Source organism: Lichenostomus cassidix, chromosome 2 (assembly GCF_008360975.1).
Source record: "Lichenostomus cassidix isolate B80296 chromosome 2, HeHo_3.0, whole genome shotgun sequence".
NCBI lineage: Eukaryota > Metazoa > Chordata > Aves > Passeriformes > Meliphagidae > Lichenostomus > Lichenostomus cassidix.
The window spans coordinates 59,699,767-59,721,864 of record NC_139482.1 but is presented as its reverse complement, the minus strand read 5'-3'; the positions used below and the strand labels follow the sequence as shown (position 1 = coordinate 59,721,864).

The 22,098-nt window shown below is 41.0% G+C and overlaps 1 protein-coding gene across 1 annotated transcript in view; it reads left to right on the top strand.

The window, feature by feature from the left end:
- KIAA0319 (KIAA0319 ortholog) overlaps positions 1–22,098 on the top strand; it is a 61,348-nt gene that overhangs the window by 8,322 nt on the left and 30,928 nt on the right. The window contains exons 2-4 of the mRNA XM_085051706.1: positions 3,491–3,656; positions 12,198–12,970; positions 20,796–20,979. Coding sequence (XP_084907832.1) covers positions 3,608–3,656; positions 12,198–12,970; positions 20,796–20,979 — 1,006 coding nt within the window. The 5' untranslated portion in view covers positions 3,491–3,607. The remainder of the gene's footprint in view (positions 1–3,490; positions 3,657–12,197; positions 12,971–20,795; positions 20,980–22,098) is intronic.

Sequence of the window (22,098 nt, the reverse complement as noted above, 5' to 3'; positions counted from 1 at the left end):
TCCACAGCTGTTTGCTTCAAGAACTTTTGTTTCTGAACACAGGACAAGTAATGCTGAAAAGGTCTGGATCATTTGCACCATCTCTCAGTGTTTTTCTTAGTGTTGCTAGAAGTAATCATGTGGATTTCACAGGGACCCCTTCTATAGGAAATAGAAGCTGCTACTTGTCTCTTTTTAGTGACAGGGAGATTGTAAAGTTGGCCTTGCCAAGGAAAAAGGCCTAAAAAATAAACAAATTATTTTTCTGCCTCTGGTTGTGGTTAATTCTGACCTCGTGATGTTCTGATACCAAGCCTGATGCATTTTTCCTTAGGCTTAAGGGCTAAAAGTCTCTCTTAAGCATCTGGTCCATTTGGCTGTTTCTGGGAATGAGTGAAGGTTACAGCAAATGCACAATATCTCAGAAACCTTGAGCTGCAGTAATAAGTTCTTCTGCAAGCCACATTTTTTTGTGGCTAGCAACTTTTCCAAGTCTAGAAGGATTTCCATAGAAACAAGAAAAAGGCTGTATGTGAAATTAGGGTTTCACCATAATAATATCTCTTCTGCCCCTCAAAGATTAAGTGTTTGAGGTTTGTTCTAATAAGCTGGAAGTATTTATTAGGAACATAGCTTACTTATGCTCCTTTGTTTTCTTTCTCAAAAGCCACAGGAACATTTCAAAAACTGTTGAAAGATGAAGTCTATAAAATTGTATGCTCTATACATCTCTGGTTTAGTTTGAATGTTCTGAACTAAAACACCAAATGAAAATAATCACTTTGAGTAATGTGTTAGAATAAATGTGCATGGGCAAGTGTATGCTGGTGGATTCAGCTGGAAAGGCTTAAGAAATCATCTCTTTTCAGCTGGACATCCCTGTCTGCATAACTGGGAGCTGGGATAGATAGACTTTCTCATGGTGAGGGTGACGATATACTGGCAGATTGTCCAAGAACGTTGTAGAGTCTCCATCCTTGGAGATACTGGATCTGTCTGGACATGGAGCTTGTGAGCCAGCTCCACGCTGCCCCAGTTGGGCTGGGTGTAGACAAGTTGATTTCCAGAAGTCCCCTCCAACCTCAACCGTTCTGTGGATGGATGTGTTAACCTCCGTAGTTCATTTCAGTGTGAAATTAAACAATTTCAAGACAAGACTCCATGTTGTCAGACCTTCAGGACTGACTGTTTCCCTCTTATGCACAAGTGCTCACTTCTGGTGAGGACAATGGTCCTGTCCCCTCACACTGCTCAGGGCCTTTTCAGTGGCTGCATAAGTGGTACATTTAGAAGAATTTGACTTAAGAAAAGCCAGAACTTTTGGTTCTTTTTGTCTGCTACAAAACCAGGTAAATTTGTAGTTGATGGAAGGACAGAAGAGCTATTAGGGAATGCAAGGCAGCAAAAAATGGCCCTGTTGCTTCAAGTTTTGTATCATAGAAGTAGTACCTGGAAGCATCCAGACAACCTTTTGCTCTTTCTAAGGTCAAGCCTCACTAAATTTGCTACAGGGGAGCACAGCTATGTGTATTCTGTCAGGAATTGCTTCCTGAGAGAACATCTAATAGTAGTGTCATCCTAAGAGCAGTATAATGTTGTGTGTTTGGTTTTTTTTTTTTGTTTTTTTTTTTTTGTGATCAGAGATCATTTTTCTAATTGTGCAGCACAGGAATAGATTGGGAGACCAGCTTACTCTTCCCTAAGCAGCTGCCTTAGGAACAGGATTTTTGGATTTTTGTTTGTGTTGGAGAGAGCAAAGGTCACAGAAGTCGAGTATCAGGCTTTTGGAAAGTTAGTAATAGTCTCTCCTGGGAGAGGCTTTACGGGGAGCTTGCCCAAAGCCTTATCTTATTGTATTTGGGACAGTCCTTGCTTTACTCATGTTCTGTAGTCATTTTGCTCATGTCCCAAGCAGAGTTAGTGCTTGTACCATAGGCTTGAGGAGAAATTGTCAGAGTCCAGTATTATCTGACCACGGTGATTTAGATATTTCATGTGTAAAACGTGCAGTGTTTAATATCAGATTTAATTATTTGGAGATACTTACTGTGACATGAGATTTCTAATTCAGTGAAGTGACCAAGTATACTGAAATCACAATGCAAATATACATTATACTTGGCAAAATATAGCAATGGCAATATACAGTTCTGTCTCAATACTAGTATTATTCTCATTACTGGTCTGTATAATCCCAGCATCACAACACTGGGCATCCTCTGTCCCTGGGATAGAATGTGTGAGTTGAAGCTAGCTCAGGCCCATTGCTGTCTTTGAAATGTTTTTGTTAGTTGTACCATTTTTATACTCTATATCAGGTTAAGCCACCTCTTCACTTGGCTCATGATGGTCTGGCTTGCTCAGGGAGTCAGTCATACTCTTTAAAGAATTAACTGGTAGAAATACTTACACCATCAGTTGATCCACTCAGCTGTTGATATAACACCTAATGTGTAAAACAAAGTCCAGCCTTTGGTCCTTTTTGTCTTAAGATAAATACAACACTTTCTTTGGAAAAGCTGTGGTCAGTCACAGGAATGCAAGTTGCAGACCAGGGTCCAGTTGCTTGTGTGCTTTACAGACACACCATCTATGAAGGATCCCTTGGAGAGCAAAAGTCCAGCTGCTGAGCTGCTAGCTCTAGCTCAGTCAGTCCTGGTGTGTCTAAGAAACTTACTTTTCCTTTAGAAAGGGAAAAAACCAAGACAGTCTTTCATCATATAAAATTATGTGTGGCAAGGAACCTGCCAAGAGCAGCCAGTTAGCAGCATCATTTCTCTCATGTGTAGATATAGGCAGCTGAAATATTAAAGTCATGTAATGAGCATGTGGTACTCTGCCTTAAGAAGGGCTGTTCACTGAAAAAAACACTACCTGTGTTTTCATTTACAGAAGTGTTTTTTGGTCAAGTATCCTTTTAGAATCCTTTATGTGGGGGGAGTTTGGCTAAACTATTTTTTTTTCTTTGCATGCATCTTGCATGAGTAATGTTTTTGAGCGATTCATTCCTTATATCTATTTGTTGCTTAGGATGCCTTACTTGGAGAATTTAGTGTCCTGACAAGGAATGTCTGCCTAGACATTCTGGAGTAGTGTCTGCTTATGTTGCTTGGATAGCTGGGAGCAGTAGCTTGAAGGCTGCCTCAAGGGCTGACTGCATGGATTTTAGCATGGACAATGCTGTCTGTGATTCCTCAGTTAAAGGTACCTGCTAGTTTAAAGACGGAGCTAAACCAGGGTCTGGATAACTGCAGGCAGAATATTTGTGGAGTTTGAGGTACTGGAGCCCAAGAGTGCAAATATTTCTGGGATGTTTCTGTATCTCCAGGGAAACAGATTTCCAGGTGGGTAATTTGTTCTGTATCTTCAGCTTGCCTGATCTATTCTGTCATCCATCAAGAAGTTGGGACGTAATGATAAAGCCTGCATGTCACCTGTCTATTGTCTTTTACTGTGGCATTCTAATTAATGCTCACATCTGACCTATTTTTTCCTGTGCTCTCTGTTGCAGTGCTTGGTGGACACAGCAGGGCACTAAACAATATTAGAAAAAAAAAAACAGCATTAAGACCTGTAATTTCCACACAACCAGCTGGAAAAGCAGTCCTAACAGCCTTCCTGGTGCAGCATGGCATTTGGACCTGGTATTCTCTGCCTTTTCCTATGGGCAATAACAGGTAGGAGTTTACTTCTTGTGTGTCTGAGTCATCCAGACAGAACAAGTGAATTAAATGCTCCGGGAGTGTGTATACATCTGTGAAATAAATATGAATGAGGCAAGAGCTGGGAAATCTTGTGACTCCTCGATGCAAAAAGCTTTGGTAAGGTACAGCTTCATTACTTGCAGTGGAGGAAGGCAGTTGTGAATAGCTGTGTGAAGCCAATTTCAGCAGGCTGTTTCAGGGGAGATGTGTGGGGCAAGAGTGGGTAGTTGGGAGAGTTCAAAGAGTTTTCCCTCTTTTTCTCTTGCAGGACAGCAATTTAAGAATGATGTATTGCTTGGATTCTAAGATACTTTTTCTGAATTGTCATAGGGTGGCTTATTTATGAGTAGCATGAATGCACCTGGTTCACATCTCTCACCTCATCATTGTAGAGACTACAAACATATACATCCTTTCAAAAACCACAGAAAAATTCTGTAAGTTTCTGCTTCAGCCACAGGGACAGGTAATTCATTTCCATAACTAGACAGATGAAGAATTATAGTAGTTCATAATACTCCTCTGTCAGAGAGAGACTTAATCTGGTGTGGGTAGTTTTGATATGGTAACTGAAGAAAAATATATGAAGAAGTGGGGTTTATTTCCTTAATATTGTTTGAATTCTGTCTGTGGTTGTACTGGCAGTATCCATATTAGCAGAATTTGATAAAATAATGCACAGTTATCTGACTTTCATCTCTTGTAGTATAAACAGGATGGGCTGTTTCATGAGGGAGAGACTTACTCAATGTGCTAAGGCGTAAATTGACTACAGAATTTGGAAAAGTTGGATGAAAGGGGATAGGTATTAGCCTAAAGCTGAAAGGACATAGGTACTAACCATGGCTGTGCTCATAGCTGCTTCAAATTAATTATCAAGGTCACCATTAAGATCTCATAATGCCAAGCTTTGTGAGGAGAACATGGAGCTGAGGTATTTGTGTCTGTAGTAAACAAGTATGTCCTTTGTAAATAAAATCCTCTCCTATGAGATACTGAGTACCTGCTGTAGGGTCTATACTAGTATCTTTAGAAAAAAACCCCACAGCAACCTTAACAGAACACAGTAATGTGCAGTGAAATTTGCCTGTAGAGAATGTCACAATTTCATGCTTTTGATAAGACTGTTAATTGTTAGGAGATTAGAACATCTTCCCCACGCATATAGGAAGTTATCTGGTTTTAGTTTCAAATTTGCTATGCTTTCTTGGCTTATCTGAGAACAAGACCATTGCACTCAAACTGGTGGCTATATTTCAAGCCTCTCCCTGTATCTCAGCTACCAGCTCACAGTGTTTAGAGGATAATATAATCAAATAGCTCATATTATTTTAGTAAAAATGTTAGTATTTATTTTCATCTCAATAATTTGCAGTATTTTTAATATAATTATAATAATTAAATTGGGAGGTTTCTGCTTATTTCCAGGATATGTTTGCTACAATATATCAGTAAAATATATCAGTAAATCACCTTTTCTGAGTCAAAAGGACTTCTTTTTAGTGCAGGCTTTAAGGCAAATTGACTCAGACTCAGGAATTTGCCAGATGTTCATTCTGCAGTTTTTTTCTGCACACGAGCTTGTGCTTTTAGAGACTACATTTTATTTTAAAAACTTAACTTATCTCAACACTGGTTTTAATTTAACATAATGAGAGGACTAACTTAATACAGGAAAGAAAGGCTTGATATTCCATCACTGAGAGAAGAGAGAAACAGGCTCTCTGATGAATATCATTGGAATGATATTGAAAAATATGTTCAGGTTCATTAAAAGAAATTGAGGTGGGCTACTCTGTTCTGTTTAGGTGAAGTTTATTTAGTTTTATTTTGTGCAGGATGGTTTTTGGCTAACAGTGTTTTACTGCTTTTAATGAATGTGTGGGTTGACTATTGCTGGCTGCCAGGTACACAGCAAGTCCCTTTATCATTTCAATTGCTCAGCAAGATGGGACAGAAAAATATGATTAAAAACTCCATGGGTTGAGATCAAGACGGGGAGGTCATGCACCAGTTACAGTCTCATATGAGAGACTCATATGAGACTTGGCATAGAGAAGTTAATTTAATTTATTGTCAATTAAGCAGAGCAGGATAATGAGAAGTAAGAACTACTATAAAAACACCTTTCCCTCACTTCTGCCTTCTTTCTAGACTCAACTTTACTCCCAGTTCTTCTTTCTTCTTCCCCTGAGTGGCTCAGGGGTCAGGGAATGAGGGTTGCAATCAGTTCATAATGCTTCATCTCTGTTGCTCCTTTCTCCTCACATTCTTTCCCTGCTTCAGGATGGGGTCTTTCCCATGGACTCAAATTCTTCAAGATCTATTCCACTTCACTGATCTATTCCACTTCCACTTCCACTTCACTTGCTGTATACAGCATGGCTTTTCTCACATTTTCTCACTCCTCTCTCCTGCCTGCTGTGGTTGTGCCAGACTTTTTGCCCCTTTGTTTGTCCCTTTTTTGTACCATATCACAGAAGAGCTGCACAGTCCCTGGTTGGCTCAGTCTTGGCCTGTTGTGAGTCCATCTTGTAACTGGCTTTGTACTGACATGGGGCATTTTCTGGTGTATTCTCACAAAGACATTCCTGCAGTCCATTTCCCCCTGCCCACAACTACCAAGATTTGCCACATAAACCTAATTGATACAGATATCCATCACTGACAAATGAATATGCCTCTCAGGAGGCTGGAATTGGGTGTGGCAATAGGTATGAGTGTGTACCATGCCTTTATCACTCAACATCTCATGCATTTTGGATGATTGATTTCCAAAACCTCTGGGTGCAGCTGCTAATTTACCCATATAGACATTACTTATAATGCTTATAGTCTCATTTCAATTTTTAAAATCCATTCATTGATTAAATTAGCATATATTGAAATGCATTAAAATTATTCTGGCCATTAATTAATGTTTTTTTGCTAATGTATCAAAAAATGGTTTCTTGTATGAGAGAGAAGACATTGTTTTCCAGCACAGAAACAACAGTTTACTGTGCAACTGGGAATCCAATATCTTGGAATCAATTAAGTCTAGCTCTCATCTGGAGCAGGCATATTCTAATTTGGCATTTGAAGCAGAGCTTGCAAATACTGCTGTTGAAATGTATTTCTGCAAATATGAATAGCATTCTCACGGCTGACTCAGTTTTTTCGTACTGTGTGTGCATATTGTGTGCTTTGTTCTGAGATTAGCTGCTCCAACAAAAAAGGGATTGCCAGGTAATTGCAGTCACATGTGTTGTGCAGTCTAGTCTCCTGTTTTCAACTCCATATAGCCCAGATGTAGATTATATGACCTCCCAGATTCTTTGATAGACTTTACCAATATCCTTTTCTTTACTCTATTAGAGGGTGTTTCTAAATACCTTACAAACCCTCAATTTTCAGCACATTTCAGTACTACTGGTCTTGGACTTTGAAAAAGATTAATACCCTTTTCTTCCCACATGTCTAACATGTGAAACACAGACCAGGAGTCAAAGGATACTTTAAGATGTAGGTGTGCCTTTGAAATGACACTGGAACCACTGGCCTAGGGTCATAGTGCATTCTTTGGTACTTATACTGCTATGACTAGATGTTCTAGTGTTCTGGTTCACACGGGTGTTTCCAAAGATACAAGATGATGTGGTGCTTGATAATGATCTCTGAGATTACAGTGATTTATGCCATATGTCAGCTTTGTCCACATTTGCCATGTCTCTGGAAGTGGTCTGGTATTTCCTTGTGGAGGGAGGCAATAGTTGCAACTGTGCATCTACCCTGCTTTTTCCCTTTTTTTTTTTTCTTCTCTTTAAATAGCATGTAGTTGGTTTATCAGTGACAAACAGGGATGATGACAATTCATGGAATGAAAAACATACTTGGAAAGTATGCATAATACATAATACTAAAAAATGAAAAGCAAACTTGGAAATCATCAGACCTACTGAATTAATGATGATGCCTTGACAGATCCTGGACAAAAGAAGTGTGAAGGCTGCTGTAATGACCATAAAAGCTTTGCAGATCAGTGTTTGCAGATGTAATTAGATTACTGTTGGCTATGGCTTGTGTTGAGGATTTGCTTTTATGTAACTGAGCATTTTTTTGATCTGTTTGTTCCTCAGTCAGCACCTTTCCCAACACCCAAAAGAGTACTTTGTTATCACATATGTATCTTTGTTTAAAGACCTGAGACCAAATAGCCTTAGGGCAGCCTGCAGGAAAAGAATGAAAACACTTTCATGGTGTGCAGAGATGTTAGCTGCTGCTAGAGGTACCAATGTAATGACATTTCAGATATTAAAAGTTCTCAGTCATACTACTTTTCTGATTTCCAGGACAGTATCTTCTGTAGGACGTTACCAAAGCTGATGAACTGTAAGCCTTTTTCAGCATTTACGATATAAAGTGTGCTTTCCACGGGTTTATAGCTCTGCTGTGGAAATTCTCTCCATCTTGAAAATTGGAATTTTAATTTCTCTTTTTAGATTACTGTAACTAAAAATAGAAAGTTATTTTAATTTTGCTTCCAGAGCCTTATCAAAATTGTTTCAGTGTGTTATTGTGGTAGTTGGAAAAAACAAAACTTATTTTTACTGATACAAGGTCTTTCATCTCAAAATTCACCAAATGAGGTAAAAGTCACCTGGGTAGATTTAGAAAAATCACTGTCTCTAAAAACAGAATGGACCTAGTGTGTTGCTGAAAGAGAGTGGATGGAGCATATGGCAAGAAAACAGAGACAATCGTACTCTTCCTGTAGCAAACTGCTATAGGATCCTCCATGCCCAGGTAGTTCAGAGGCTTTTAGGATGTGAGAATAATAATGTGCTCTGTGGCCTCTCAGTGCTGTGCTGCCAGCAAGAAGGTAATGGTTCTGATCAAATGTGACTTTTCTTGGTGCAAGGTCTGAATCTGGGCTTTTCTCTTCTACTGCATATTCCATCTTGCCCCTTCTTTCTGCATCTTATAGTGGTTGCTGCTAGGGAAAGTGAACAGAGTAGCCCACAGGTGGATGGTTCTGTTCTTGCAGGGTTTCCTGCTGGGGCATTTAGCTGTGCTGACCCCAGTCCGAGTACACTGTCACAATTTGCTACTGACTGACTAAAAAATATTTGCCGCCAAGTCATTCAAGTGCTCACGGTCATGTGAGCATGGGGGAGAGCAGCTAATAGGTTTTCATGTCTATTTAAGGAAAGGTCTCCAGCCAGCTGCAACAGGGGAACAGATGTGTTCCTGATAGGCTCTTGGCATCAATGGACTCATGCTCCAAGATGTGAAGGAGCAGAATTGTGAAGCTCAAAGAAGGGTGTGGATGTTCCCTCATTAAAGAAAGGAATCTCTTTAAAATGAAACTGTATTCCACACTGTGACAGTGTTAGGATTTTGGTGGGGAATGTAGGTTGTGTTGTTTTTAGGGTAATCAAGTTGCTTGACTAGGTCTGTGGATATGTCAGTGTTGTCCTGCTGTAGATGTAACAGGGTACAGATAAAAGAAAGGGAAGCAGCTTGCAGAAGTTTTAGACTATTGACTCTCATCCCAGAGGCTTATAATAAAGGGAAGCAGTCTTCCTCTTGGTAGCTTGAATGAGTACTTCTGAAACAAACAGAATTGCATGATGCTGGTTTTTGCCATTAGTGGTCAGAGTAGAATAGTGGTTTAATTTCTGAGATCAGTTAACTAAAATAAAATACCTGTGCTATGGCCTCACACAGCAGGTAATACTGTAGCAGACACAAATGTTACTATGTGACTTTTCGTGTGGCACATGTCAGTAAATTTACTGTAACTACAGAAATCTCTGTACTATCTGTCCTTGAGCCCATCGTAGACTGGAGATTGAAGGGGATAAAGGGGAATATGAAATTAGAGATCATATTAAGCTCACTTTAAGTAGATCTTATATATTTTTCCTGTGAAGAGAACTAATGGACACACCGAGTGTGGGGCTGAAGTAGCCTGATAAATTCATCCTTTCTTGCACATTACTGCTACAATTCAATTCAGGTGTAACACTAGATGAAGCAATAGATGAAACTTCCAGTACTTTGAGATTTTTTCTTTTCCTTATTGGGATGAAACCAAGGCCTTCAGACATTTGCAAAAGCGTGTGGCTAGGGTTTGTGGCTAGGTTGCATGCTTGGGTGAGCTAGGTTCAAAGCCATGTATCATCTTGGGAATGTGCAGGACCTGTTTCTCTGTATGGCTAAAGAAGCACCATGAATTTCAAGGGAGGTTGACTCTGCAGTGTGATAACTGATGTGTCAAAATGAAAGGGACAGAGCGAGATTTGAAGCTGATTGAGGACTTGAAGTCTGGCCTCAGGTTAGAGCTGTGGAGTGTCCCAGTTGTGTAAGCCTGTCTCTAAAACAAGAACTGTTGATCATTCTTTTCTGAACAAATAAATAGTTCAGCTTTCAATTTTTTTTAACACACTCTCTATTTCAGGAATAAGTTAAAGAACGCAGGTGATGAAAACAGCTATCAAAGGAGCTTTTTGGCCCACATTAATAGTGCTGCTTGTAAAGTATTAATTGTAATGAGTTTTTACTGACCTATTATTGCACATTTACACAGAGTAATATTTCTGTTTACCCTTTTTAACAGCCTGTTTCTCATCTCTCTGCTGACCTATAGGATTAACTAAATGCATATGGGTTGCAAAAAAAAAAAACAGAATGGTTGAATGGGCTGCCTGAGTCCTATACTTCAATTTAACCCACAGCTTTTCTGGCTCCCCTATTCTAAATTGTGCAGACAACTTAAAGGAAAGACTTGTGATGACAATTCAAGAGTCTCTGCCAGGGTTTTATGTTCTTGGAGGTAAAAAGGAATGTAGAGGAAATGTTTGTATGCAGTGTAACAAAAAATGCAGAAATCTTGAGCATCTTCTGAGTACAGATAAAGATACTTCATGTCTGAGCTTGTAAGAACAGGAGAGGTTGTTTTAAGTGCCTATTGCCCTGGATAGATTTTTTCACTGAAAGTGTGAAGTGGAAAAGTTGACAATATCCTAGCTCTGTGTGAAGGAGTAGCTGCAGTCAGAAAAATGGTACTTGAGGCTCTTTATCGTTTTTGTCAGCTTCTTATTCAGCTAAACCTATCAGCAAGTCATAAGTCTTCTTTTAAATTTGTTTTCATTTCATGTTTTTCCTTATCCTGCACAGCCAGCTCTGCAAAACCATCATACCATCTTGTCCACTCTGTCCCTCAGTATGTGATGCAATTTTTTTTGTTTGTTTGATGTGAGGGGTTTTTTTGCATTGAACTAACCTACTTTGCAAGCTTTACATTGTTTCCAGGAAATCTGATGCCCCACAGGTATTTTGGAAGCTGTATTCAGACCATGTATTGTGAAGGAGTGTGCTACAGTTCAGCCTAGATGATGTGGTGGGAACTGTAATGCAGTACTGGACACAGTGCATGTGTAGAAGAATCCCTGCATCTCATACATAGTCAGACCTAACCAGTATTGCCAGCCTATTCCTACTCTTGACTTCATTCTTCCTGACCTATACTGTTGTAAATAATGAGGCAAAGGAGGCAAAGTCAGCTTTGTCTTCCACTCCTGCGTTAGCTTCACAGTGGGGGCATGCTTGCTTTTATTCATTGAGTTAGCAAGTCTAGTTGAAAACCAAAAGAAGAATTTCCTGGTTTTACTCAAGTTTCTTGAAGCATGACCACATTTCTCAAGCTGCATTTTAGAGAGAGGAATTCTGAAGAGCACTGGGGAGAAATCACCTAGAAAAGATGTTAAAAGCTGACTGGAATATATAATATGTTGATTGATGCTTGTTTTGAACATTTCACACTTAGTCTGTAATGTACTATGAAAATAATTCTGATATCACATTAAAAGATTGCAACTTTACTGCAAAGGAAAGAACTCCATACTGGAGCAAGCTCTTGTGTTTTCACATGGACTTATGGATAAAGCAGGAAAATTTTGAGAAACTGATCGAGGTTTTATATTAGGACCAGTAATTACATTGGAGTGAGGAACTCTTCATGAAATTCAGATGAGACAGCAAATCTTTCTCCTATATAGAGTTTTGCTCCCTTCTCCCTGAAGTGAAACAATGACATGCTACAGCATCTTATTTGAGTCTTGTTTTAAAATGTGTTTAAAACATCCCAGTAGGAGCATGCTGTGGATGTAATAGAAGTACCCCATGATTTTATTTTTGGTGTTCCCTGCTCTGTTCTTAAGTATTGACAACTTGCTTTCATCTCTGTACATTTGAATTTGTACACAGGAGTAGAAGGTACTTTTGCAAAATATGTAAAATATGTAAATATGTAAAATATGTAAATATGTAAAATATGAAAAATCCTCTGAAGTACAAATATTTCTGCAAAGGGACATGCTCAAAAAAGGTAGTGGTGATATTAGTGAAAGGAAATAAGCTTTTTTAAACAAGATACCACCAGTCTTTATCTTTTAAGCCATTTGTGGTCGTAGTAAACTATATTATGGCTTGGTTGTGGTGCTATGCCTTATGTCGGTGGTGTTGTTTCAGGTTCCAGTTGTGAGCAGTGCAGACAAGGAGCCACATACTCAGGTGCAGTAATATCTCCCAACCTGGAAACCACTAAAATCATGCGAGTTCCTCACGCCTTGTCAGTGTCTGACTGCATCGCAGCGTGTTGTGACCTCTCTGGTTGTGACTTGTCCTGGATGTTTGAACGGCGCTGTTACATCGTGAGCTGCCAACACAAGGAAAATTGTGAACCTAAAAAAATTGAAACTGTAAAGTCCTACCTTACCTTTGTGCTGAGGCCTTCTCAGAGACCAGCCTCACTGCTAGGATTTGGGCAAGTGATCCCGAGCATGGTCCAATCTGTGGGATTCCAGAATGAGCCGTCTGAGGAAGTGAGTAGCCTGAAGAAACTGTCTCTGCTTGGCAAAGATCCCAGCATTGAGGAGATACCTGAATACATTGATGATTATAAAGAGTTGGAGCAGGATCCTTTTCAGGTGGGCATCAAACATGAGCAGAAGGACAGTATGGATTATGCTGACTGGGGCCTCATGGTGGCAGGTGAAAGTGGCTTCAACACATCCACAGGTGATGATGGAGATAACCAGGAAGATTTTGCTGAAAAGAAAGGGGAGGCTGGGAAGGTGAAAAGCCTTCTGAATAAAAACAGCTCTGAACTGACTTCTGTCAATGAACACTCCACAGAGAGGTTGTCATCCCTGCTGGAGATTACACCATTCCCTGAGAAGACATTGGAAAGGGACGCAGCTGTTCCACTTCTTGCACAACCTGAGGAGGCTTTGCAAAAAGAGGTATGTTTGCCCCTCAGGAAGCAGGCAGAGTACGGTGAGGCTACTTGGCAATTATTTTGGTTTTCAAATCTTTGAAAATCTTAGGTTATTGTTTTGCAGTATTAAAGTTCTCAAAAGATTTACAGTCCTGTTACCATGTAGAAGAGGCTGAAGGGGCTATGATCTTCTTGATAGGCAGCTGAATCACTAATGGCTTTTTTTTTTTTTTTTTAATCAGATGATAAGGGGTAGAGTTCCTTCTGGGGCACTGTGGGGTTTCCTTGAAAGTGTACAAATGAGTGAACTTGGAGCCGGTATAATACTGTTACAGTGGCCTTCGCTCCTGCCCCCTGGTGACTCACTGGAAGAAGTTAGCAGAGCAGTACTAGTAGACCCTCTGGTGTCCAAAGGCCAAGACCAGTAAACATAAGCTCCCCCATCAATAAAATTAGGCCTGCTTTATGGATTTCATGCTACTGATCCATAGTGCTGTTACAGATGTAAGTGCTGAGTTAATTTTTAAAATACTTTTAAAATGTATGAGTGGGGCATGGTGCATAAGGAGGGATGATAGCATTTTTGGACCATGATATACAGCAGGATAAAGTGGATAAGGTGTTTCTGTTCTCAGAATCATTTTCTTGAGTCTGATATTAAGAAAAAAGGTTAAAATCCAATAAATAAATCAGTATAAGAAAGATACACCTGTTCTCTGTTTATGTAAGGTACCCCTGTTCTCTGTTTGTGCCAACCGGTTTGGTCAGTTGAGACTAAAGGGGCCTTGGTTTCTTAAGAACAGGGTGGGTTCAGCTGGAAAGTTGAAACAAGCTGTAAATTGAACATTCCCTGGGTTTGACTCCCCTTGCCAGAGGGAAGAGGAAATTAATCAATGTTAGCTGACTTGCTCTAAATTCCACAAGATTTTGTAATCAGCAAATATCTTGTGCTGTAAAAATGGTAATTTATTGCCATTACTGTAGGGAAGAAAAATGCAAGCAGATAAGAAGATTGCATGAAATCTGTGACAGCTGGGGTTCTGGGAGGGGATGACTGATGTGTGGAGAACGGCAAGTCTTAAGAAACAGATAAAGACTTCAGGTAACTGGAAGGAGCTTCATATTAACAGCTGTGATCCTCATGGGGGATTTAAGCCACTCCAATACCTACCAGGCGGGCAAGAGAGCAGGGTACCAGCAATGCAGGAAGTTTCTGTAGGTTATTGCTTTGAGTTGCTTTGAGGAGTTGAGAAGGAAAGAGGCTCTGCTGGACCTCACCTTTGCAGGCAAGGAGGGATTAGTTAGGGATGCAGGCATGAGGTAGAAGCTCCTGAGAGGGGCAGGAATAAGTCAGACAGCAGGGTTGCAACCATGGGCAGCAGTAGAGCAGTCTGGCCTGTTGTGGGATCTGTTTGGGAGAATTGCAAGGGAGATTGCCCTGGCATTCAGTGGGGACCATGACAGCAGGTTGCTTTTTGAGGACCACCTAGGGTCACAGTAGCCTATGACTTTTATGACTGACTAAGTTGGCCTGGGGTGTATTGGCACAAGTGAGAAGAGATTAGAACTCATTTTCATATGTATGGAAGAGCATTTGACAACAGAACAAGTGCTGTGGCAAGCTGAAAATTGGGTGCTGCTTCTGCAAGCAGGGTTGATGATGGGAGACCTGTTTTAAAAAGTTTCTACCATGCACACCTCAAAATGAGCATATTTAACATGGGGGTTTAGGTGAGAGGAGTGGTTATTAGTTGTTTATTCTTAGGATGCAGAAAGTATGCATTATGTACATATGAAAAGTATGATACCAAAGTATACTGTCCCTGCTGATAAAATTTAGAGTGACATTCTGTCGTGCACTAGTGCCGCAGTTAATTCTAACACAGGGCAATAACTGAGCTGTTCTTACAAAATTAAAATTAAGGACACCCAACCACTGCTATACTGAACTCCTCATCTGCCATTTTTCCTTCCATCTGCTAGGGTAAACTGGCAAGCATCTTTTAGTTACTGCCTGGGTAGTGTGGTGGAGATCAAGCCAAAGCAAGGGCTTGCAGCAGCTCCATGCACCACCATGTTTGTGACCTTTAGGTGTGCAGTAGGACTTGAAACTTGTCTCCATTGCATTTTGCTGTCAAATGGAAGACCCATCAGCATGGTGCTAAGCTTTAGCCAATTGTCAGGATCTCTGCTGACTGAACTGCTTATGCACTGTGCCTTAGACAAGCTATAAAACTTTGCGTTCATCTAAACTGTGTGTATGGTAGAGCTGAGCAAGTTTGTTCCCTGTCTCTACGGGATCATGTGAATACCATTTTATGAAAGTTGAGATTTCACATCCTGCAGCAGTGATAAAAATATATGTCCAAGCCTGCTTTGTAAATCTCTACTTTGATTTTGCCACCCCAGCCCGAATATAAAGATTTTGCTTTCTCTTTTTATGCTGACTGTGTAGATGGGAGTTTATTGTAAAATGAAATAGAGAGAAACCTATTTCTCACCGGGACTCAAGGTGATCTTTATATTATGCTAACATTATGCTGGCACAACCACTGAAGTTCCAATGGAAAGGCTAAGAAATGAGCTTGCTCCTTTCAGTGCAGAAGGGACGAAACTCTAAACCTGGATCAGTCTTTAGCCACAGCTGGTAATGATGCTGAAGAACTGATAAGACAAGTGTAGTTAGAAGGTGGTTGGGGTGTGCTCTGTGAGCAGAGCTGTAGGAGGCGAGTTAATGGGATAGCACTGAAAGCTGTTCATGATGTGTATTGAGAAATGGCTCTAAAGGCTCTCTATTAATGTAAAGAAAGAATCTGGGGAAGCAGAAGTTTTGAGAAACTACCAAAGCCCATGTAGCCTTTGTTTACTAGATGGGAATCCTTTGAGTTTGGACATGTGTAGAGAAATGGAGATGATGAGTGATTTTAGCAAATCCTTTTACCTGGCCTTCCCCAGAATCAACTTCAGTCCGGACACATCTCTCCCCTTCCTAGTCTCCACTGCTTTTCACTGCACATTATGTGCAGTCACTTTGGTGAGGTAACAGGTGGCGCAAGAGGTTGGGGTCAGTGCATGGCAATTTCCTTTTTGCACTTTTTCCTTTCTCTCTTCTGCCAGTGTTCCTTCCCTTTTGTTTCATCTGCACTGGTGTGGGCTTCTCTGCAGGCCTCAGTTCCCTGGGAGGTAGCATGGAGTGCCTGTTTTGAAGAGGATGTCTCCAGCCCTGTGCACAATAATATTCACTCCTAGATGTCTCATATCTCCTGTTGTGCATCCCCCACCTCCTCCTGTGTCCCCTGCCTACAGTGGCTCTTGCCCTTTTCTAAGTGTGTTTGAGATGTTGCAGTGTGGGTACATGGTGGGTTGATTCCATCCACTGCCAAATTGTCTGGTGGCCCCTGCAGCCAGTCCTCTGACACCCAAGCCCTGCCAGTTATGTCTAACACAAATTTTCAGCTTGGCTGGTTTGGGAACTTCACTTGTGACCCTAGTGAAATAGAAGCTGCCTATGATATATTCTGGTGATAGGATTTCCTTCTTAAGTGTCTCTTTCTCCAGCAAGCATTTTCATCAAGTTTCATATGGATTGTTTAGCACATATTTGTGTTTTCTTCTGAAAAAAAGTTGGTTTTTGAAAACCAAATTTTGTTATGAAGGAAATCTTAAATTTTTACACTGGATTAAAAATGCCAAGAGGTCTCCAAATAGATTTTTCATTGGTATATAATCCAAACAGCCTCTCAAACAGTGGTCATTTTATATAGGTTATGAGAATATGAAGGTCTTAAAATCATGCCTGCTACTAAATTTAATTAATTACCCTGTTTATTGCACGTTATACAATGTTTTCCTATCATCCTCTTAATTCTGCCATGGCAATTCTATATCTCTGTTCCTGGATTTGTGCTGATGCACTCCCTTCTGCAGCTTCCAGACAAAGCTGTTTTGACAAGCCAGACAGAGCAAGGTGGCAAAAATGCGATTCCCTGATTCTCTCCCTTCACAGTAGTCAGCAGGATGTGGTGTCCTCAGGTGCTGTGTTCTTTGAGCTAGGACCTGCAGAGAGATTTTAAACTGATAAACCAATCAAATACAAAGCTTCAGAGTCTGTGCCCTTGGAGCATCCTTGTCATAAATGCAATCAGATGCAGGGAGTTTCTATATGTGGCTTGGGAGAGAGAATACAGGGTTTATCACTTAATTGAGTCACCTGACCGTTGGGTTTGCATCAGGGTTCGGAGTGCTCTTATGGACTGTCACTCTCTGGATGTCAATAACATGAATACATTTAGAAATCTGTACAGAGGATATGCAGTCCAGCTGCCCAGAACAGAAGTCTGCAGTGCTGACCATCCTTGAAGTGAGATACCTGCAAAGTATTAATTGTATTTTTAAAATTTCCAGTTAACTGCTGATCTACTAAGCCAAATAAAGTTTCTCAGGTCTTAGTCAGTTTCTAGCTGCTGCTGTGTTGGTGCTGCAATGTTTCAAACATTTACTCAATAGCTAAGGCTTGACTTGATTCTTGTGCTTATTGTATTTGCAGGGATAATGGTACAGTCAAAATGCATAAAGCTCTACCTAAGAAACCTTAGGATGGCTGACAGACTCTATGTCATGGTGAGCCTTTTCATGTCTGATTGGCTTGCCTTCAGAATTCATATTTAAGACTTAGAATGCAATTGAATATCAGAGATATTCATTTCTTGTTTTGGCTTTGCTTCAATTTTGAGGCCTGCAGAAGCTGAATGGTTCTGTTTGGTTAAAAATACATTGACTTGATCCACAGAGGATGTAAAAAACCTCTGAAAGATGTTTTGAAATTTGGATTTACCTTTCTTTCTATTTTGAAGTCTGTATTTCATGTTATACTGTGTGATGGTTTGCTGGTTTTGCAGCTTAGTTAGTAGAGGTCATACATGCTTGAAATCATTAGACAGATGACTGAATGTGAGTGAGAAGCAAACAGTGAGAAGCAAACCAGCAAAAGAGCAGAGTTTCACTACTGACAGAGCTGCTATCCATAAAGTTTTCCAGATAAATGAGAAAGAATATGTGGTGCTGCAGTTTTGTAGTAGTCTTTTGAGCAGAGGGACATGAAGGAAACATCCCTGGGGAAGCAGTCATGAGCTTAGCATAGCTGCACTAGCAGCCCTTGACTCACCAGAGTCCTGATCAATTGTCTTTAGGAGCACTTGGGGAATATGCTTCCTCGAGGGAGAAAGTGGGGCTGCCTGCAGGATCAGGATGGAGTAAGGAAACATGGTTGGGTTTATCCTTCCCATTCACAGAGGACAGAACAATAGTACCCAATTTATAGAGTCAGCTAGGGACTGGAAGTGGGAAAGGATCCCCTTTGGCATGATACTGTTGCCTGCACTGTAACTTTGAGCTTCCCCAGGGAACTGCATGATTTTTTTCTTTTTTTTGCTATTTTGGATTATAGGGTTGCTCTCTTCTGTTGGAATTCTCCAGAGATTTACACTCAAGTCAAACCTTGAAAAACGAGGGATGTGGTCCCTGACCATTGGTGTGTTTGTATCAAGCAATAGTGGCTGTACAGAGGGGTAAAAGCAAACAACCCACAAACCCATACCCACAGAACTGTCTACCCTGCTTGCTTCCAGAAAGAATTTTCTTTCCTTTTCCTTTCCCTTCCCAAGATGGAATGTAGGTTAATCTTGCCCATCATGTCTGTTCCAGCAAATCTCTCAGTAATAGTTTCTGTCTGAGAACTTAATTTCTGATATTGTCCCTGCCCCAGTTGTCTGCTGTCTGCTAACATTTTTAGTTTAAGCTGTCTTTTTGGCTGTGACACCACTTCAGATGTGACAGTGCCACAGGGCACCTTTTCTGACTGCAGTGTCTTGCCTAGGCTTGCTGACTGAAGTGATGTTTGGAGCCACTGCAGAAATGTCCCTGGAAAGGTACATTTGAGGTGACTTTGTCTCCATCTCCATCTGCGAAGCCATGATGGCTGCTTTTCAGCTGATAGATTGGCAAAGGATCAAGAGAGGAGAAAAGCCAGAGGAAGCTCAGGAAAGTAGATTTACCTCAAATTTGGAAGGCAAAAGAACACTGTGGTTTGTCCAAGTGTGGTAAAAAAAGTTCTTTTGTAAAGATGTGAGGTGGAGTGAGTATATAAAGGAGACCTGTCTGGAGGAAAGACCTTTTGTCAAGATACAAGGCAGGATGGGCTTGAGGCTCTCCTTGCAAATGATGTTGTCAAGGGTGAGATTCCTGAAGGCACTTCTTTAGGGGAGCTGCAGTCTCTTGTCCTGCTATCAGTTTGCTTGAGAGATCTTACTGTTTGCACATGGAGCAGCTCTAGAGGTGTGACCACAAAGGTGCTTGCGTTGTCTGTGTCATGGACTCACCCGAAGGTGCAGCTCTTGATGTGGTCCTCGGCATCCTCACAGGGTGGGCAGCCGCAGTCCCTGACTCTGCACAGGGATCTTTTTTCTCTGTCCACTGTTGAAGGCAGAGGTGGAGTTGCAGATGACTTCCATGCTCTCTGTTTCCTTGCAGGCTGGGAAGGAACAATCCTTGGCATTGGTTTCACATCCCAGCTGCATAGGGAGCTTTTCCACCTGTCCAGAAGGCAGGACTGCTCTTATTTCCAAGGGAGGCAAACTGCAGAGGGAAAGTAGAGCACCTGAAGTGCAAAGAGAAGTAGAGAGCTGGGACTGCTCAGCCTTGAACAGAGAGGGTTCAGGAGATCTTACAAATGTGTATAAATAACTGACAGGTGTGAAGAAGGTGGATCCAGGCTCCTCTCAGCACTGTGCTGTTCAGTTGCAGGACAAGATAAAATGGACACAAAATGAAATGCAAGGAATTTTATTTGAGCACTAAACCCCATCTTTTTTCCTGTGAGGATGGCCAAACCTTGGAACAGGTTTTCCAGAGAGATGGATTCTCTGTCCTTGGAGGTACTCATAATCTGACTGAACTTGGTCTGAGCAGTCTGCTGTAGCTGACCCTGCTCTGGGGGCAGGGGCTGAATTGGGCTATCTCCAGAGAAAGGACTCTCTCTCTTTCCACCTCAGCCATTTGTGATATAAGTGTACACTTTGCCTACCTTCATAATCCTATTATTCAGTTAACAGATGATGTACAAATAATAATATTTTGCTGTGCCTTCACATGCCAAACACAATAACCATAATTGGAAAAGTGCTTTTCCCTGATCATTAGGTCAGAAATAAGTCTTAAGAATATTAAGGAAAAACTGCTGGCCCATTGATGGTAATGTGTTTTTGAAAGGCAAGATTAACCCAGTGCTGAGTTATTCATGCCAAACTTGCCATGTCCTTTGCTGCAGTTCTGATTTACTAACAAGGTGAGGCATTGCTGCTTGATGCCTGAAGTAGAGACATGTAGAGTGTTTTACTACTGGTGAGGAGAATAAAAAGGGGTGAGCAACTTGTGTACTGAGCAGATGTATTAAGAAGCAAGAATTCTGTTATGTTTGTGTATGGCACAAAGACAGTAATACCACACAGACTTTCTGACACCGGCTTTTAAAGGTTTATGACTGTATTTAGACCTGTCCTGCTGATTTTTTTAATATTTTGAGAACTGGTAGCCATAGTTGTATTCCAGGTTACCTCATGACTATAGCGTACACTGTTCTGCATCTGAAACTTGAAAAATGATTAGCATTTCTTAAAAAGACTGATTGGAAAAAAAGTTCTTGTTCAATAGGTAATCTATACATGAATAAAATCTCCTAGTGACATAAATCACTAGGGTCATCCTACAGGCTATTGAAAAACAGCATACCTCTAAATTTAGAAATATGAAAAATGTCTCACAACAACTCTTTCCATATAATTCCTTTTTTTCAGGCTGCTACACCTTCCTCTTCTTCAGATAAATTGGATTTCTCCCCAGGCATGCCAGAGAAAACCCAGACTCCCACAGTGACCCCAGACAATGCCACTGAACGGGGATCCATGCTGCTTCCCACTAATACTGCGCCATCTGAGCCCATGCAGCAGTTCACACCTCCTGCTACTGCTGCTAATGCAGGTAATGTTTCAACATAGCTGTAGATCTGAGGGGTACCAGCAGGTTGGGGGTGGGGGTGGCTTTACTACTCTCAGGTTTCCAACCTGTTGTTAGTAAGATATCACTCTTTCTCCAAATGTTACATAATCCCACTGTAAACCTGCAGACCTACAGTAACACTGCAAACCCCTGACCCTTTAGCCAGTTACTTCTGAGGTAAAACTCTGACCAAGTCCACCAGTAATGGGAAATTACAACTCAAGCAAATACAGCAAAGTAAAAAGCAGAGGTTAAGAGTCTGTTTTAACTGATTTCGGGGTTTTTTTTTTCACTTGGTGAGCAATACCTGAGCCTTATTGGAGTTTCAGAATAGTCTCTTCTAAAGCCATACTGTTACCTTTGGTGTGACTTTTCAGAACATTGTTCCCTCTCAGAAACCCATAGTTGCCAGATATCATGCAGCAACACAGGTGGGATGTGAGGAAGCTCAGCCCTTGCCAGGAGAAGCCTAGCCCTTAGCAGGGGAGAACACAGCCTCCAAATCCTGGGAAAAGGCGGTTTTACTCCAATTTCAAAATGTGGGGAAGCTTACCACACTTCCAGCTGCAGAGCAAAAGTTTTTATTTTGAAAAGGACATAGGACTTCTAATCACCATGCCCTCTGTATTTGTGTTAAATTCTGTATGGATGTTCATGTATCTCCTTCCTCCTGCTGAGTTTCCTGCCTCCCTGTGCACACTGACAAAGGGTAAGAAGGGCCACAAGCAGCAGAGAAGCACAGATATGTGTTTTGCTGCACTCCTGTTGTATTGAGGCATGTGGAGAGCTAAGCCCTTTGCTTTCTGGTAGAGAAAGTCTGGTTTGGGACATTCTTGACACCCTCTACCAAACTGCAGCCTGCCAGCTAGGAGAGATTAGAAGGTAACAGGAAGAGATGAGCTACAAGAGATTCCTCTCCAAGACAATGGATCATCATTACTATTGACTGTTGACTAGGCAGCTCCTCCTCCTCCTTCATAGGGTGAGATTGGAGAGGGCTCAAAAAGGAGTTTGGAAGAAGAAGGTGAAGGGAAGGTTGTGATGAATTTCACTATAAGTACTGCTGTATACAAGGATTGGCTAAAGTTTGTGTGTTCTCAG